General features: G+C 44.1%; 1 protein-coding gene across 4 annotated transcripts in view; it reads right to left on the bottom strand.

The window, feature by feature from the left end:
* The window catches only part of ehbp1 (EH domain binding protein 1), a 171882-nt gene that overhangs the window by 86094 nt on the left and 66394 nt on the right, over positions 1-19394 (bottom strand). For all 4 annotated transcript variants that reach the window (XR_013507199.1, XR_013507200.1, XM_071897739.2 and 1 more), the window contains exon 10: positions 18646-18892. Coding sequence is in view for 2 of the 4 variants with exons in the window: in XM_071897739.2 (XP_071753840.2) it covers positions 18646-18892 (247 nt within the window). In the remaining 2 variants the exon portion in view is untranslated. The remainder of the gene's footprint in view (positions 1-18645; positions 18893-19394) is intronic.

Raw genomic sequence — 19394 nt, 5'->3', positions numbered from 1 at the left:
GCTGCAAAACTCAAATAGTCAATCAGGATTGTAAATTTCAATCTTGATTCAAAGAGTTTTGTCCCAAAATAAGATATCCAAATAAGTGACATCTACTCCTCTAAAATAATTTCTGGTGTGTAAACAAAACTCATTTTGGAAAAACATCTTAGCTGTGAGCTATTTTAGGAACTTTGCATACAAAACCCCATCATTTTTTTCTCAAAATGTATACGTAGCATTATGGGAAGACACGTATTTCCTAAATCAATCTGTTTTCTACATTAAATAATTCAAAGGAGGATTTGCCATACAACATGAATTTACATCTGTTTTTCAATTGATATCAGAAAATACCGCACTATCCTCCGTGCCCCTTGCACTGCTCACAAAAGACTTGAGCTTGGATTAAACATTTTCAAAAGGTTTCAATATGATTACATAAAAATATTGATTGTTCAAGTCAATACAACTGAAATTCACTGAGCCTACAACTTTAATAAGAGAAGTGGAGAGAGGAGACAGGAGAAGGGAACTTTCGGCTTTGCTCCCCCGCTTCTTTCAACTGCTCTCCTCGTTATTCTGAATAAAATGTTGTGCTTAGCTACTTCCACCCATCCAATTAGCTTCCCAGTATGTTTTAGCATACTGAGACACAATGAGTCTACACACACACACACACACATCCTAATGAAGGGTCATACTCAAGCAGCGTACGACCGTGGATAATGTAAACATCTTATTAATTAGCTCCGCCTTTGAAGTCTTATCTGGGTCGGAAGCTTTGACCAATGGGAGCGTCTCCCTTCCCAGACTCCAAATCCCACAAATCCTTGGTGGCGCGGAGACACTGGTCTTCCTCTGACGGCCAGCGGAACCAACGCTATTCTGATTATTCAGCCGGCTATTGACTAATCTGGTTATGGACGGATAGATATGGGATAATTCTCTCAGATCATTGTAGAGTGTTCAGCGAGAAACGCCAAAAAATGTCATTGAAATTCGATTTGATTCATTAAAGGCCAGTGATCAAAAAGACTATGAAATCCTACTGCATATTACTATTGTACGCTAGACAATCACATTAACACATGACTAATAAAAGAGATATTTCTTTAATTATGTGACAAAATGTGTTGAAGCAGGGTCTCTGCAAGTTTCATCGAGACTTTAAAAGACATTTTCAATGCCAATTTGAACAAAATATAAGATGAATTTCTAAATTGAAACTGTAGAATATACTGTGGGTCTGCGTAATTCACTGATATGTCACTTGAAAAGCAGCGCACTAAGAAACTATTTCTAAGCCCTCTAGTATTGAATTTAAGGCTTAATCTGCTTTATTGAATGGTATTCAAGACCTTTTAAAGGCATTGAAATTAGATAATACAATTGACGATGTAAGACTCCAGACTTCAGGACCTGCAGACAAAATACACTGCTAATTTAGATATCTGGACATTGTTGTATATTATCGGTTTACAACTTTAATGTTTGTCATGATGCTTCTTTCACGGCCGTGTCTCTCTTTGAAGAAGATGTTTAATCTCAGTGGGACAACCTGGTTGTGTAAAGGTTAAAGTGAAACATTTACATAACATAACTGTCAGCAAAAAGTAAATTAAAGAGATGTTAGTTTTAGAAGCGTGAGTTGATATTGACCACCATAACGAGTTAACCCAGTTTTCCATGACACACAGTGACGGCTTAGAGAAAAGACTGCTGACTACAATGGGAGCGCCGCGGCCTCAGTCCTGTAACCGAGCCTGCGGTGGCCGACCAACCCCCTCTGTTGGCCTCTTTGTGCTACTGCAGGAGAGGGAGAGAGGCGGAGGATCGACTGGAGACTGAGGACAGAGATCAAACCCACTGGCTTTTGTCGTTGCAGCTGGGGAGAAAGGCATTAGCGGGGTGATGGTGTGTTGACTTGATCAGGTTTAAATCATTCGCAGATACCGTGACACCGTGTGGAAAGTTTTACAGGGGCGCAGGAAGGAAAGAAAAGCCTGGAAATTAAAGTTATGGTGGTATAGTTCCACACAGAAATATGCTAGAAGTGTACAACCACATCCTCCACTCTTACATTCCCATCCAAACTGTGAAATTTAAGATGGTCTCTGAACCACAACTAAACATCTACTTTGTATGTGTTGTTAGTCTTGATGTTAACCACACCAACCTCGACATATTTGGTCTACTGTCGACAGGTTTTAAAACGCTAAGGCGCAATTATTATGTAATGCTAACGGGCATAAAGAGAGACTGGTAGCAACATTAGCCTGTTAGCTGTAGCCTGGAAGCACCCAGATGCCCCGTGTGTATCTAATGTTGTACTTTAACGTGTGACCACGAGCCTGAAGCCTATTGAGAAGCCACAAGGGCCAAAACAGATGAAAGAGTCTGGAGGCCAACTCTAATAGCAACTCCTAACCTTTGTGCTAGTGTGTGTGTGTGTGTGTGTGTGTGTGTGTGAGTCATGCAGGCCCCTACGGCACTCTCAGTACAGGGAGAAGGCAGCGAGAGCCTGAGGGGAGGACACTTGACATTTCCGGCTCATCTTTAAAAGAGGGCCCTAACCTTTCCCCGCAGCTTCTCCAGACACGTTTTAGGCGGCCTCGACAATGCCTGCGCACCACTCAGACAAATGGAAAAAAAAAGAAAGGAAGAAGAGAAAAAAGAGATATACCTGAAAGTCAACACCGATGAGAACACGATCGCAATTATGTGGCTATGGAAAGAGGTCAACGTAAACAAAATAAAAAAATTTCCCCCCTCATCAAAAGATACATAAATGATTGTGTCGCTGTACAGGAATATAATATAATACAGATTAATACAATGTAATAAGAGCGGGCATTCAGACTGAGTGACCATAAGAGCGAAGAGATACATTTCTCTCACACACACACACACACTTACTGTGCTAAACTCATCTCTCCAGATCTGTCTTCTGCTTCTGCCACTGTTTTTGAGTGTGTATCTGCAAGTGTGTGTGTGTGTGTGTGTGTGTTGAGTCGCAGTGTGGAGCGGTCTTCCTTCAGGCCTTCTCTTTCAGCTTTTTCAAGTGACGGTTGAAAGTAGCTGTCTAATTTGAGCGCTCTAATTACCTGGGATTAGAGACCAGGTGCTATTAAAGCAATTAGACACACAGCACACTCCAGCGCCGCAGACCCTGCACCCTAGCCGGCGGAGAACACACACACACACACACGTACCCTAGCCAGTAGAAAAAACACACACACTTACCCTAGCCAGTGGAAAACACACACTTCAAGGCACACTCTCTCACCCACCTACCCATCCACATACAGGTACCCCAAGCCAGTGGTAAACAAACACGCACACATACACACACACACACACAAACACTCATACTTCACACTTTATACTTATGTTTTAGGCATTTAGCCAACACAGAGCTACTAATGAGTGCAACAGTAGAAAAAGTAAACAATATTAATAATAGAGTCTGAGGGTCTCTCTCTCTCTCTCACACACACACACACACACACACACACACACACACACACACACACACACCCACCAAGTTCAATGCAATTACATCCAGTTGTAAAATCTAAAATCTAAAAAGATGCTAAAGGATTAATGCTTTTCTGTACAGAAGACAAGGCCAGTGTATGGAGGGGGGACATAGCAGAGTATATAACAGCTGTTGTACTATTAAATCAGTTAACTGCCCTTTTGGCGTTTTTCTTTTTCTTACTTCGATTGAAACTTTACAAGGTCATTGATTGTATTCAGTGAGTTCAGTGACCCCTCTTAAACCCAGCCATTGTATCATTTCAAAAATACACGGGTGTCAATGAGAAAAAGAAGCATTCTTTTCTTCATTCCTGTCCAACTCGTTTTCCAGCAGCGACGTGGTTTTCACCCGACAGCAGCGGCGTGCGACTCGCAGTGACCCCGCGCTCATAACAACCCGCGCTGATGTAATTTTCTCAATCGGCGGCCCAGACCGTTCCATTACGCTCTTTCTCAGATAAAGGTTTACAAATGCATCCACGCACTCGAGCCTTTTCATATCCATCAAATATTGAACAAACACCATATCTTCTTTTACAGGAACGGGCCGCATTTCCTTAAGACACAAACACGGGAGGAGTGAAATTTTCATGAGGAGCAGAAATGCACCCCGACTTATCAAACAGTTTGCTGTCTTGCCTAAAGCAAGGTGTGTGTGTGTGTGTGTGTGTGTGTGTTTATGTCATGTGTCTGTGTGAATGTTAGTGCACGTGTGTGTGTGTGTAAAACTGACACAGCCATGTAGCTAGCTCGGCTCGGGGGTAGGATTAGCGGAGAGCGTTGCCTCGGCCCACAAACATTCCATATTAAAAAATGAAAAGGCAACCTTCATTACTATCAGTGGCACATAACCTCCCCTCCTCCTCCTCCTCCTCCTCCTCCGCTACTATTATACACAGCCCTAACAGCTTGGGCCAGAAATACAAGGCACTGACAAGAGATTCCATTATTCCTGATGCCTCGGTGTCAACAACATACATACGATGGGGCAAAAAAAAAAAGAAAAAAAACGGCAAGAGGGGAGGGGGGAAAGGACAAGAGAGAAAGAAAAAGAGTGAGAGAGAGAGAGAGAGACAGAGAGAGAGGGGAGGGAAACGTTAAGCTCCCTACAATGCCGGAATGACAAGATAGGAGGAAACCCGGGAATGGCAGCATCCAGGTTCCTGTTGGCGCCGGTGTCGGGAGGAGGATTTTTGGTGTCAGCAATGGGATTTCGGGAGGGCGGGATCTGAATCGAGATCGGGAATAATGGGTAAAAGAGGATGAACAATGATACGGAAAATTAGAAAATGGTCATAGGTCGAGCTGAAAATCAGCAAAAGAACGATTTTGTAGCGAGGTCTCGGAAAATTTTCTCTTTTTAGATTCGAGCGTTGCAGCGATATCCACTGTGCTGTATATGGACAGAATTTATTTATAGTACATTTTCAAGCCACTTCCAAAGCATCCAGTGACTTACAGTGAGTGCAACAGTAGAATAACCTTCAACCTCTAAAGCACCGACACTACACACAACCAAGAAGTGAGGAGGACGAGGGTACATTTAGGTTTAGTTTAAAATATTCTAGCTGGGCTGCACCGGGACCGCTAAAACGATCATCTCAATTATTTTGCTGGATACTGTGATCACAGTTATTCCTGATGACTTGCGGGACAAAATAATTTTACTGCTCTTTTTATACTTATATCAACACATTGACTATTTTCAACCACATTTTACATGTTTCAAATGTTTCAAATAAAAAAAATATACAGTTTACCTTTTTATTTGAAACATGTAAAATAAATCAATCAAGATATCTTTTTGAGAGTGGGGATTTCCCCTTTTTTTTTAATTTGAAATCGACGCACCAGAGAAGCCTTATATTTTATGTCCATTTTCTTACCCAGCATATGGACTTTCTTAATCATCAACAACAAAGGAAATTAATAATAATAATATGACATTTTATTGATCGTTGTAGGGAAATTCTTTTTTAATTTTCCCCTCCTCTAAGGAGGTCAGAGGTCAGCGTCAGCTACAGAACAACGACCCTGGAGCTGGTAGAGATTCAGTGTTTGCTCAAGGAGGCAGGACTTCAGCAGGACTTCAGCAGGACTTCAGCAGGACTTCAGCAGGACTTCAGCAGGACTTCAGCAGGACTTCAGCAGGACTTCAGCAGGACTTCAGCAGGGCGACACAGAGGCTCAAACCCGCGTCTTCCAGCTGAAGGACGATCTCTAACTATTGGACCTCGCTGTTGCCCCAAATGAAAACGGACCAATGACAAATTAGAAAAAACGTGATATACCGTTATATGCAACTAAACGTGCAGTTCTACGTTCTACCACACTCGCATGCTTCGCTGGCAGCATGGGGGCCATTAAAACTGGCCTTTTAGAGCCATAAAAAAGATACAAGTCAAATGCTTTAAGTGGCGGCTTTGTCTCTCACTCCGGGGCATAACGCTTCAATGGAAACTTAACTGGCCCCAACCCAATGACATAAACCCACGACTCTGTGGAGAGAAAAGAGCTTCCGTGTCTTCCCAATCTCACTTTCATGGCTTCAAAGCGGTGTCAGAGAGTGTCAGATTTGAGGAGGTGTTGAATCTCATACTCTTTAAAACTTGTAATCCGCTCAAGCAGCCTACGGCAAAAGAAAAAAAAAAAAAAAGAGAACTTCACGCGCACACACACATTGTATAGCACACATAAACACATTGACACACTCCAACAGACAATAGTGTGTAGCGCACATATGCACCCACACATATACACACACACACATGTGGATAGATAATGTATAGCATGCACGCACACACATAAACACACACTTCAACAGATGCATACTGTATTGAGCGCACATACATAAATATATATACAACTTCACACACAGACAGATACTGTACACAGCATGATCACACACACAGTTAAAAAGAGGTAGGCACACACACACTACCACTCCGCTCTTATCCAAGATGTAAACACACGCTTGAAAAACGTTAATACCTGTTCACATTTAAGAGGATAAGGTTTGTGCACTTAAGTGGCCTGTCCCTCCCATTAGTGAAAAGCTCTCATCTGATTGGCTGGGCTCCAACTACCAACCTGCTCAATTATTTAATTGCACCTTCAATCGAAACAAGCCATTTGTTTAATCTGGGCTTTCTGTGTCCGACGTCTTCAAATTAGAAAAAGAGAGAGAGAAAAAAAATGATCGCCTCGCGTCATCTTACCCATGAAATTATGCTTCGGATTTCAAACGTTGCTTGCGTGAGAGGGGAGGGGAGGGGAGGGGAGGGGAGGGGAGGGGAGGGGAGGGGAGGGGAGGGGAGGGAGCAAAGTCCAATCAAAAGTTCAATTATGTAAATGGAGATGTGGAGTGGATGGAACAATGGGGAAGGGGGGGGAGAGAGAGACAAAAGGCTGGAACAGGAGAGGAGAGCGAACGTAGCGTGGAAAATAATACACATTAACATACAAAGGAAATATCGCATTACTGTTGTAATCACACCGAGGAGGGGCTCCTTCCAAAGAGAGGCGTGAGAGAAAGAGTGTGTGCATGTGTGTGTGTGACTGTGCATGTAGAGACTGTTTAGGAAGTCAGGCCTCATTTTAAGACTCTGCGTGTGTGTGTGTGTGTCTGTTCGAATTCAGAGGGCCACAGTAAACTGATGTGTAATGAAGGATCTGTAGTCTGAGCAGGGAGACAGAGAACGACGACCCTTCCCACCTGTAAAGACACTTTAAGAGTCACATGGAGAATAACGGACATGTTGAATATGGCGGGGATTGAACCTGCGGCCTTTGTTGCAGGACTCTCTAACCATTAGGCCACCCAGTCAGAGAACATGGTATTGTATGAGCAGGTTATGATTTGTGAGAACTACCTATTGATTTTTATAAGTTAGGCTCAATGAGTTTGTTGTTCCAATTCCTCAACAAATCACATGTAACAGCACGGAGAAAATGGGAAAATGTCATGCAAATACATGCAACGCGATAGCGGCGGTGGTGGCGATGGCGGTAGGGGGTTGCCAGCGTTTCTCTCAGAGGCAGATACGCATCCCATCTAGCAGTGAACCTGCGGGCAAGAGAGAGGGCCTTTCGGCAGTTGGCTGCCGAAACGCAATATGCAAAACCCAGAAAAAGCGGTTTCGTTTTCCAGGCCCAATTTGCTTCCAAGGCCTATTCCGCTCCACAGGCATAACCATGCAAAGCGGCAAAAAACACAGGAACAGGAGAGGGGAGGCGGGGCTTTGAAATTGAAATAAAAACTGTTGCCTGAAAAAAAAACAAAAAAAAAAAACACATGAAATGACACAGTTTGGAGGAGGCAAGACACAAAGGAGCGACTGTGCCAGCTTGTACTGTGCCCACCCGCCTGCTCGCTCGCCTAACGTGTAACGCAGGGGCATAATGCGGTGTAAGCGCTGGCTTTAGCTTGTCATGGAAGCGGCAGTAGCATTACCCACACTCACGCCTCTGCAAATTAGCTTTGGCTGGGGAAAAAGGCAGACAGGCAGGCAGGGTGGGTTAGGAGATGGGGGAGGGGGGGGGGGGAATCGACAATATGGAAGCTGGGATCCTGTTAGAGACGACACCACCATCAGTGAAAGCGTCCCAGAGTCCCTCTCTCCATCTCTTCCCCACCTCCGTGACCATTTTTTTTTAAGACATGCAGTCTCAGTGCTGTTATGAAGTGTAAAACAAGATACCTATTCAAACATTTAGAGATTTCAAACTCCTTCTCGGCCCATCTCTTCCCCTGCTCATTCAACCCCCTCATCCTCAACAGCTCTCCCAGAGTCTCTCCCTATTTTCATCTCTCCCTACCAAACTTTCCATCTTTCTCGCTCCCTTCGTGACTTTTAAGACACGACGTCTCAATTGCATAAGGTCTCAAACACCTCTTTCAAAAATTAGGATTTCAACAGATCCAGCGTGAGAGTCCAAATGCCTTCGCTGCCCACCTGCCTCCTCTTCCTCCTCCTCTCCCCCGCTGTTCAAGGAAACAACACCACCAGCAACTGTTTCTGTCTCACTCTCTCTACCCATCGCATGAACGGGATGATATATCGTTGCTACAACTTCACGTGTTTACCTCTTTGAAATGCCATTGCATTTGTCTTATTAAAAGGTATTTTACAATCAACCAATATTATCTTCTTCTGATAAACATTGAGGAGGAATTATTACTTTGGACTTCCGACATCAGTGGACTTGCTGCCATGTTTTGGCAAACTTCTACAAAAAATTCCCACATGTCCTATTTGTAATTACAACAGGGTGTAACCGTCCTAACAGGGTGTAGGACGGTGTTGTGAACGGCAGCTCGTATCCACAGTAAATCAATTGTGAAGTGAATGCGGCATATCTGTCTCTGTTATCGTGTTCTAAAGAAATGCCATCTCGATCATTAAGTGTCAAAAATGATGCTTTCTCATTTCATTTTCAGTGCTGGTCTTTCCATTGGCATTACTAGGTCAACCAGGCTGATCATTTAACTGTGGATGTTGCTAACTGGTGAATCTGTTGCATGTTGTGATGATGCATACTACGTTTTCTGTACTAGCCTAGCAAACTGAACTTCCCTTGAGTTTATAAATAGTACTTCAAATTTTATATCCCCAAAACGATTTCAAAAAAATCCAGAGCAAGAGGATCCATACTCATCAGCCTATCTTCCTCTTTTGCTCTTCCTCTTCCTCCTTCTCAGAGAAAAGAAAAGCTTTAGGACAAGGAAGAGGAGGAGGACGAGGAAGAGGAAGGGGGAGGGCTCTCATAAATCTATACCGCATTAATCTCCTTTAACTGCCATCTTCAACAAACAAATTAGTGGTGCATTGGGTTCAGAGATCAGCCGCGCCGATAACGCTGCCATTTATCAATTAATCTAAGCCTGGGCAGGGAAAACTCATTAAGGAGGCCACTTCAGGAATTATGTTCTGCAGGTAAAGAGGCTGACTGTGTGTGTGTGTGTGTGTGTGTGTGTGTGAGGGGTGGGAAGAGGGGAGGGGGGGGGGGTTCTCAACACAGCAGTTGTGCACCCCCCCCACTCCTCCACCCTCGCCACTGCAGACTGCCATTGTCCGGCGCGGCGTGGGCTCCTAAGTGATGAGAGGGGTGATAGCGCAGCCAATTAAAATGAACATAATTACAAAGTCACCCCTTTGACGCGCCTGACTCCTGATCAGAATACGCATTCATCAACACACACATACTGGAGAGGGTGGGTGGGTCTAAAATGCTACGCGCAGGCAGAAAAGAGAGAGGGAGAAAGGGAGTATGAGGAGAGTGTGCAGAGAGGCGGGGGGGGGGGGGGGGGGGTGTCTAGGAAGAAAGTAAAGAGGAGGAAGGGGACATGTCCTACTAAAGCAATAATAACTGAGACGAAGCAGTTTATGGTTTATTGTTGGTACATCAGCTCCAACATGAAGCAGAAGAGAGTACCCTACTGAATTTACAGATTGGGCCTTTAAAGTGGTAATCTGTGAGATCCTTATTTTTTAATTTGGCGACATCTTTGCTGCTAAGCGCTCACTGCTGTGGTGTTTCTGCACTGCACTTCCCAGAGATCACCTGTCACTCAAACAGTGTGGGCCGTACTGTGGCGTCTTCTTCCTTGGATTTTCTGTTGATGCAGTTTGAGTTTCTCTTTTCTTTGTCTGTTCAGCCATGGTGGCTATCGCTGCTCATGCTAACTACCCAGTTCTTCTTCTTCTGCTTATTCCAAACAAACTGATGTAGCTGCTGCTGGAGGTCTTTAGATTAAAAAATGTAGCAAATGTAAAAGCTTTCATGAACTGGCTATAGGTTAAATCACTATTGTGTTATACCAATTACCGATAGAGTAGCAAACATATATTTATATGAAAAAGTTGCAGATTATTACTTAAAACAGATTTGCAGTGATGTAGCCAACTTAGACAGCCATGGATAAATGGTGGACAGCTACTATTTGAATGCTTATTGTTTTACTGCTCTCAAAATGTGTTTCATTAAATAATCTGGTACCAATATAGCGGTGTTGACATAGACAGCTGACAAAGACCATGCTTGGTGGCAACACATCAATCAAACTGTAACAGCAAAACATCGCTTCCCTCTAACTTGACTTCTACGTTTGTCTGGCTGACTTAAAATGAGTGTGACAGTAGAATAAGCTTAAATTCCTAGATAGCCAACAAGCCAAGGAGTGCAAGGGGTCACAACCTCAGCATCCACACAAAAGATGCAACCAACATGAAAAGATTTTGGATGAGTGCAAAACTCTTCTCCTTCCTGATTGCATTACGAATATAATGGGGGCTGCTTGATCTTCAGAACAGTGCTGGATTATCAAATCTTGTTGAGGTCAACTGAGCTGCTATGAGAGTGCTCAAATGAAAGCTATGGCATTGATCCCACTGAATGATCTATGGAGTTAAGCACTAGAAACGCTGCTTAGTATTTCCTATAGCGGCTAAGAGCACACACCTGCATACCATAGCAGTCCAGAGGAGGGGGGGGGGGCTGGAGGGCTTTATAAAGAGGCAATTAAAGCCTTATCATTTCTGTACTCACTCTCTTTTACTCAAACACACACACATAGGAGTGCACGCACGCACACACACACACACACACACACAGACACACACGCAATTTGACAGACAAATCACTCAGACTAATTCATAAGGTACTTCCAAGGTCCTTTTTTAAATTCTGGAGAGCAGTTGGTTTAATTCAATTAAAATGTAGCAGGGGCCACTTAAGGCTGAAGGGAGGGAGGTATGGTATGACCAAGTGAGCGCGGTTTTAAGGATGTTGCGGGGGGTCTTGGAGCTCCTGAGGGTCCGAGGAGTTTTCTCAAGTGCGTGGACCTCTATCTCCTCACCCCAAGCCCCCTTAAACCTTCACCCCAAAACCCTGGATCCTTTGGGTTTAAGCCCACACACACCTGGAGGAGTGGGGCAGATTAAGACCAGATTAAGATAAAGTTACCCCTTCTTCGTCCGCCATGTCATTCAAACCCCTGGCCTCTATGGCCACTGGATAGAGGGACACACAAGACGAATAGATTTGGTTCATACACATACACACACACAGACAGACACACACAGAAGGCCTTTCTGGTCATCCTCATAAGCCCTATTAGTCTGCTATAGAGCCTCTCATAGCAGACATCAATCATGGAGGGATTAGTCAATTCCCTCTCTAAATGAGTGGCGAGGGAAACTTCCCTTCAACTCCAAAGCAGGTCTCTCTCTCTCTCCCTCTCTCTCTCTCGGAGATTACACAGCGATTTGTTTTCATTTTGTTCCATCTTCATCGTTTTCTGTTTGACTTCCTTTTCATTTCTCTCTCTCTCTTGCTCTGCCTCTCTCTCTCTCGCTCTCCTCTCCTCTCCTGCTTGCAGCTTGTGAGGTAATCCTTGGCAGATAAAACTAAGGAGGACTTACCAAAGGCAGATTACAAGCGGCGCTTTGCGGAAGGCCCTTTTACACCAGTCGGCGCGGGTATTGAGGAGAGCGAGCTCTTCGCAGTGCTTAACTCGTGAACTCGACACGCACCCAACAGAGAAAGAGGTGGAGGAACGATAGCCGCATTACAGTAACTGGATCAAAATATATCCCTCACAACACACACAAGCATGCACATATGCACACACACTCACAAAACACACTTTCATCCTTTTATGGCAACTGTGTACAAAATTACATTTGGAAGAATCCCTGAATACATTTCAACTATAGATTTTTTTATTTATTCATCTAAAATGATGAAATGTGAGTCAATGTCTGTTCCTCTGTGAGGCCAGACAATACAACGTGACAAAAATCAATCTGGAATGGTCACAGAATTCAACAAAACACACTTTACTCTCAGACTCAAAGACGAGTCAATCAGGTAAACACCACATTAGACAGTTCCAACCCTGCAAGCCTACAACGTTTTACATCAAAAGGCACTTTTCAGACACGACTGGACACAAACGGTTGAAAAACAGCTTACACTAAAGTTAGAGGACATTAAAGGAGCCATGTGCCATCCCCAAAATATGTGTGGCTATCTGTAAGAGAAGTTCTGGATCAGCAATGTGTTAAAGTTAGAGTTCCTATGTTCAGAGAGGTCTAGTGAAGAGATCAGCTCCTCTTTGAGCAGATACAACATTTTGAAAGTTTCCTAAGCATGGCTCTAACTTTTTATCTGCCCCTGGATCACTGAGGTAGTTGGTTCAAAGAATTAAGGAAGTCACAACATCGTTTGGCCCTGAGCTACTGTCCAGTATCACTGGCCCTTCATATCTAGACAGATCGGCAGACCAAACTTAACCCTTACACAACTTTGCCCGGCACATTACATCATATATAAACATTCCCTCAAACCTTTTTAACCTTTTGAGACAGGGCTGATGAGATGGTTAAACTACAGATGAGATGGTTAAACTAGTTTGTCCATTGTAGGATGGCTCTCTAGTTAGTAATGTCTTATTCCTTTCCACCCATGTTGGTGACAGCCATGCCCTGCAGCCTGAGACGGCAACAGGAAGCCCAGTGATTGGACCTAGACCGCATGTGAGAAGAGACTGGGTCTCCTCTCTCCCACCAGATCCAATGACAGACCACTCACAGAGAGCAAACAGCGTTGTGGAGGGGTCCACACTGGGAAAAGGAAGACATTGAGAAGTACTGACTTACCCTAACTCCTCTCAAGGATTATTCTCCTAATATTACACAGCTTATGGAAGGGCCAACGGGGCCAAGGGGAGCCATTGTGGCTTCAATGCCTTGGTCTTATTGATGGACCACTACCAATGTTTCTTATATTTAGAAATCGTCATCATTACAAGCAACAAATAGTAAGGCAGGCAGGGGTAAATTTTCTTCGAATTTCAAATACTGAAAAATGAAAAATTTCGACTCTGTTTAGCAACATTAGGCCCCAATAAAGCCTCACTAACATTATGTCCTACATCTGCGACACTCTGTGAAAAGGTTTGTCCTACTTATCAGTTAGAGGAGATAGAAAAAACTTGGAATGGAGAAAATGATAAAAAGACAAGAGGCCTTTGAAAGGGTAAAGGTCAGAAGACAGGAGATGGCTGTCCTCGTCTCTTGGGCTCCCCTCTGTCCTCCAAAAACACCCCTCCGTCGTCACGGCAACCTCAGCAAAACTCCACAGTGCCGGTGCGGTCCTCTCCTGCCGCGAACCCCAGTGAAAGCTAATTAAGAAATATCGCAGCCTTCTGCGAACTCAATTAAATAATGTTAATTTATTCTAATTTCAATTTAGAGGTAGCCCGCACTGAAGGAGGGGCTGCGAAAACAAAGGCTGGGAGTGGAAGGAGAGATCTGGCCTCTGCCTCCCCTCGGCGTGGGAGCTCTCACAACCTACAAAACTCTATTTAATTTGAACCCTTTGATTAACTTGAGTAATCACACAAGCCCTTCAACTGAAGGGGAAAAAGAAACATACCTCTGGTGTTGGTTCACTTTGTCACCTCTGTAGAGGGTGGGGGTGTGTACGGGTGTGTGAGAGAGAGAAAATGTGATAGAGAAAGAGAGAGAGGGAGATCGGGTAAAGACGTCATGTTCAAATATTTGTCATGTTAGTATGACTTCATTTTTTACCTTTTTATTTTTTTAGTTAGTAAATCTGCACTGATACAAGCATATGGAATCAAACCATACAAAGGATAAATAAATATACCAAACAAAAAGTCAATTCCAATATATATTGTGTTATTTTGCCCACAGCCTCTATAATATAAAGGACACAATAGACATGTGCATGTGTGCATGTATTTTGAGGCCAAATAAATGCCAGCGGAAGAAAGTTGAAAAAGCCCAACTCTTTCTCAAAGTCTTTATGTAAATATTAAGATAATATAGAACTTCTTTGCTCAAACTTTTCCCCGCAGACGTAGGCCAGCTTCCAACTTTTCTTTATATGAAAATAAGGCAAATAATTCATGAAGCGGAAACTTGATGAAAATCCAAAGATCAGAGCATCTAAGTGTAGAGCGGTCTGACTGGGGAGCAGAGATGGAGATGAAAGCAGAGGAGGAGCAGGGGATCGCTGAACTGCAGGGAGGGGTGAAATCAGCCCTGGGGGAAAGAGATGGACTGAATCGGACCAGACAGAGCTCGCAACCCGCCCGACAGGAACTTCCTCTGTTCATTTAAATTAATCCCGCAGACGTTTCCATCCTTCCAGCTCCTTCACAGATGCTAAACTTGAACTCGATGCCTTCGAGGATCTACATCTCACAGAGAAGACAATGGAGACACTGGCATGGGGGACATGAGACATCTAACAAGAGGTCGAACCTCCACTTTCACCAACTTCACCAACAAGATCTCAGATCGCCTGCAGAACCAAGGAATACACGAGTGGCATACATAAATTGAAATATATGAGAGGGGCAAGAGTAGCCCAATAGTTACAGAAGCAAGCTTGAGACCTGAAAGTTACTGGGTTGAGGTGAAGAAGGCATGCATTCCCCTCCTTCTTCAACTACCACCATGGTGCCCCGGAGCAAGGCACTTAACCTCCCCTTACTCTTTAAAAGACTGCAGCTGCACTGGGAAGCCATAAATGTGTTTTGAGGGTAGCGATGAAAAATAGCATACAAGCTCAGCAAACCTTCACCTGGGGAAATGAAGGCTAAAAAAGAAGACAGTTAGAAAGGAGGAAGAGCCCACACACTAAACTGTGTTTTACCACTTTAATTGACAACGTTTCAATGAGTTAGATGACGAAGATCTGACTGATTGAAACTGACCTGATGAAGATCTGACTGATTGAAACTGACCTGATGAAGATCTGACTGATTGAAACTGACCTGATGAAGATCTGACTGATTGAAATGCGGTAAAACGCAGTTTAGTGTCTTCCTCCTTTCTAAGTGTTTGACTCTCGGCCTGGCAGAAAGAAGACGGAACACAAATTCATTACCACATTCATAAAATCCAATACAAAAAGACATCAGCATTCATTGGCGATATTCATTGCAAAGACCTTGCTTAGGCCAGACATTGTGCTGCTGTCTGAAATATGCTGGAGCTGACTGTTGCCTAATATGATCAGATGGATGAGGCCAATAAGAAGAAGAGGACCAAATAAGAGGACTTTGTGAAGTGTTTCAGGCAGGAATGGCATGTGTTGTATGTGGTCCTCGCAATCTGTTGCAGGGGGTTCACAGGTTAGACTCTGCCGGGTCTCTTAGGTGTCAAGAAAAAGACGAGGGCCAAGATGAGGGCAATTTGAACCACCACAGATTCTGCAGGTTGGCCATCTACATCCACATGGCTATGGATCAAGAGGAGCGATCCATTGACTACGCCTGCTTCATGTAGAAACGCTGGGGATTGATCACCCATGTCACCTGGGTGGGGGAGTCTCATGTTGAAAGGCCCAAAACACCTGGCAACCCAAATGTTTCTGTAAATAATTGCATTTGAGTGGTTCGGTATTGCTTTGTCTTATCCTGCACAAAAATTGGAATTGGAGAAGGTGAGCTCCACTGGCAAATTCGCAGCATTTTGAGCTCCTGTTGGGGCTTAATGTAAATCCAATCCATATGTGTAATACCTGTGTGTAGAGTAAGTGAGCACACACCATATGTCCTGTAGATGTCCTGATTTGCTACAGGCTGCTGTTGAAGTGGATGGTTTTAACGCAATGACAAGGAGGATACAGCTACAACTGAGGCAAAGTTCAACGCCCCTCCTCCCCAAGTGAACACAAAAGTGACTTCATTTATGCAAAAATCAGATGCAATTCATTTTGAACATGTAATGAATGTGCGAAAGTACGTCATGCCATCATCTCCCCACTGAATCATATCCCCTTTCCCACATCTTCCTCCTCCACTTGCTCTAATTTGCTCTTATCTTGGGAAAAAAAAATCCTTTCCACCTCTTCCCGTGGCTCCTTTTTTAATTTCTATTCCTAGATTTTCTACGGTCACAGGAATATTGTCCCATTTGACCCCTGCAGTCCGTACCATTGGTTGCTTGTAACTTTGGCGATCTAGGAATTGAAGCTTATTCTACTGTTGCATTCATTTTAAATTGCTGTGGATAAGAGCACTGACTAAATGCGTAAAATGTAAATGTAAAACAAGACATGCTAATCTCTTTTGGTTGGGAAAGACAGGATTTCATTCAACGAAACGGTAGGGGATATTCCTTACCCTTCAGGGAATGTTGTAAATGCATAAACGGGAATGGCGGTTTTCAATGTATCAATTTCTATTCACATTTGGAGATTAGGGCTAGTTGTCTGGGTGTTTTTTTTTTTTTTTTTTATCTTGGCCCTACACCCCATTCGCCCACATGAATAGTTGGTAGAAATGAACATACATGGAGAATACACATTCACACACACACACACACATTCAACCCTCACGTATGAGAGAGGTAGAGGTTAACTATGTTTTGGGGGAGGGTTACAACTGCTCCAATACATATTCACTTAACTGAGCCTTGGGCACACTAGCACCTATACGAACAAGATACATACACACACACATGCACGCATGCACACACATCTATACTCTGTACACGTTCATAGTGTGATGATGTGTTGGTTTCGTCTTGGTCTCTCATAGTGGGAATGTCTCCACTTAATCCTCTCTGACTTCATACATTCAAAGGTCATCTCACAGCCTACACATGGCTGAGGCGTGTATGTGTGTGTGTGTGTCACAGTGTTTGGTGTGAATAAAAAGAGAAACCTATTCACACTAGCTGTATATGTCAACAAACCCTGTAGGCCTATCCTTGTTTACTGTGAACATCCTATCTCTCTCTCTCTTCTATTCCCTTGCTTCCTTCCTTCTCTTCCCCCCACTACTCTCTTCTCCTCTACCCTCCGCTATCTTTCACCTATTCTCCTTCACCGCCCCCCCCCGCTCCTCCTCCCCCAACTTCCCCCACAATTCATTCTCTGCATCCCTCCCTCCTCCCTCCACCCCGAGCTCCAGAGGCAGGGGCATCTCTTGGCGAAGTGTGGCCCACCACAGGCCACTGGCTTTGGGTAATTAAAGTGGTTTAGGCCCCCTCACCCACGGTCACAGGCAACTGCAGCTGGGTGATAAAGGCACTGTGCCATAATTACATGGACGGCCAGCGTCACCGCCCAGCTACACTAAAACAGTCAGCTAGCCAGCTGCATGGGGAGGAGGGCCCTGTGTGTGTCTGTGTGTGTATAAGTAACTGTACAGAGTGTGTGTGTGAGTGTGAGTGTGTGTGTGTGCATGCGTGGGGGGTCAACACCCCCTTGTGATCGCTCTGCTGTAGTTAAGCCCCGTGTGTTTAAGCCCCACGTAGGCTCATTGGGCCCCTACACACACACACACACACACACACACACACCCTCTCAACCCCCACCCATCCCCACACCCCCAGCCAATCATTCCCCACCAGTGGTCTGGCTCCTGCTGTGAGTGTGTGTGACCATCAGCCATTTAATTAGACCCAGCCATGATTTACCTAATTTAAATAAATAAATAAACATACGAAAACACCCCAATAAACAAATACCTATATTCAAATGAGGAGCTAGGGAGGTTCATGAGCATACAGAATGGGACAGAAGATGGGATTGCGCAGGCGGAAAAAAAGCTAATGTAAGGGCCACTGGATGTGGACACACACACGCAAACACACACATACACACACACACAAACAAAATGCCTCAAGTCACTCACTTATTACAACACATGCTGCAATGACTGAGCCACAATGTAGAATAGTTAGGAGTATACTGCACAGATCTGGGGAATTCTGGTATTTTGTGGTTAAAGTTTATGGTTGGTATGTACTGCCTTACGTCTCTGTACAAACATCAATAAGACAAATTCCTTCACATTTATTGTACTTGGCAAACAAAATGAGTAACTCAGATCTTTTCTTGGCCATGTACATTCACATGCCCTCAGGTATCGGTAAATTAAAGCAAAAAAATTAAAAGGCATGTCTATTTCAAAGTAGATCCAACGAAGACTAACATGCTACATTCATGCCATTATCTCTGGAGAAAAAACATTCCAGGATACTCTGGTTTTGTTGGAATGTACGCCTTTATGCGTGCTGTAAAAATGACCCTGTGGGGATAAATGAAGTTTATTGAACTGAAGTGAAGCCTGCTTACCTTGGGGGAGGAGGAGGCCAGCTCTCTCCCCATGACTGCCGCTACTGGGCTGGGCCCGGCTGGCTGGGCTCTCTCCCTGTCTGGGCCAGAGCTCGGTTTGGGGGCCGGGGGACTGGGGCCGAGGCCAGGGCCGGAGCTGGGGGGCGGGGGTGCCCTCCGCTTCTGGCCGCTGCCGACATCCAGGGAGGGGCCGCCGGCGGGGGGTCGCACCGGGCTGGAGGTCCTTGGCTCGTAGAACGGGTTGGACCTGAGGGGAGGAGGGAGAGGGGAGAGAGAACGATAGAGCAAAGAGATGTTGTGTTAGAAATTTTACCCTTTTAAATTCAATAATTTTCACAGATAAAAAGAGTATGAAATTAACAAATTGATATGTACAAGAAGCTCAAAAAACAATGTGAGTTGTGAACAGAGTCTGCCATATAAAATAACTGTCTCCATCTCAACAGAAAAGCAGTAAAAAGGATTTCTGGATTTCTACTAGAGCAGTAACACTGCAGAAGGTGTTCTTTTCTATGATGGTGCAACATTAGCAGCACCCACATTCACAGTAAAACACATCCTCAAGGGTATTATGGCTTTTATACATCGGTTATGTACTTTCTTCATAGTAGTACACATAAGAAAGGACAGTACAAGATTGCTAACTAGATCCCTGATTGACAAGAATTGGCACAAGAGTTAGCATAGCAACTAATAAAACACAGCTAGCCATTCTTTATGGGAAATATCAGCACTGTTGGAATCCGTCT

Source organism: Centroberyx gerrardi, chromosome 15 (assembly GCF_048128805.1).
Source record: "Centroberyx gerrardi isolate f3 chromosome 15, fCenGer3.hap1.cur.20231027, whole genome shotgun sequence".
Lineage (NCBI taxonomy): Eukaryota > Metazoa > Chordata > Actinopteri > Beryciformes > Berycidae > Centroberyx > Centroberyx gerrardi.
Note: the sequence above shows the minus strand (reverse complement) of the source record. Positions and strands in the feature narration are given on the sequence as shown.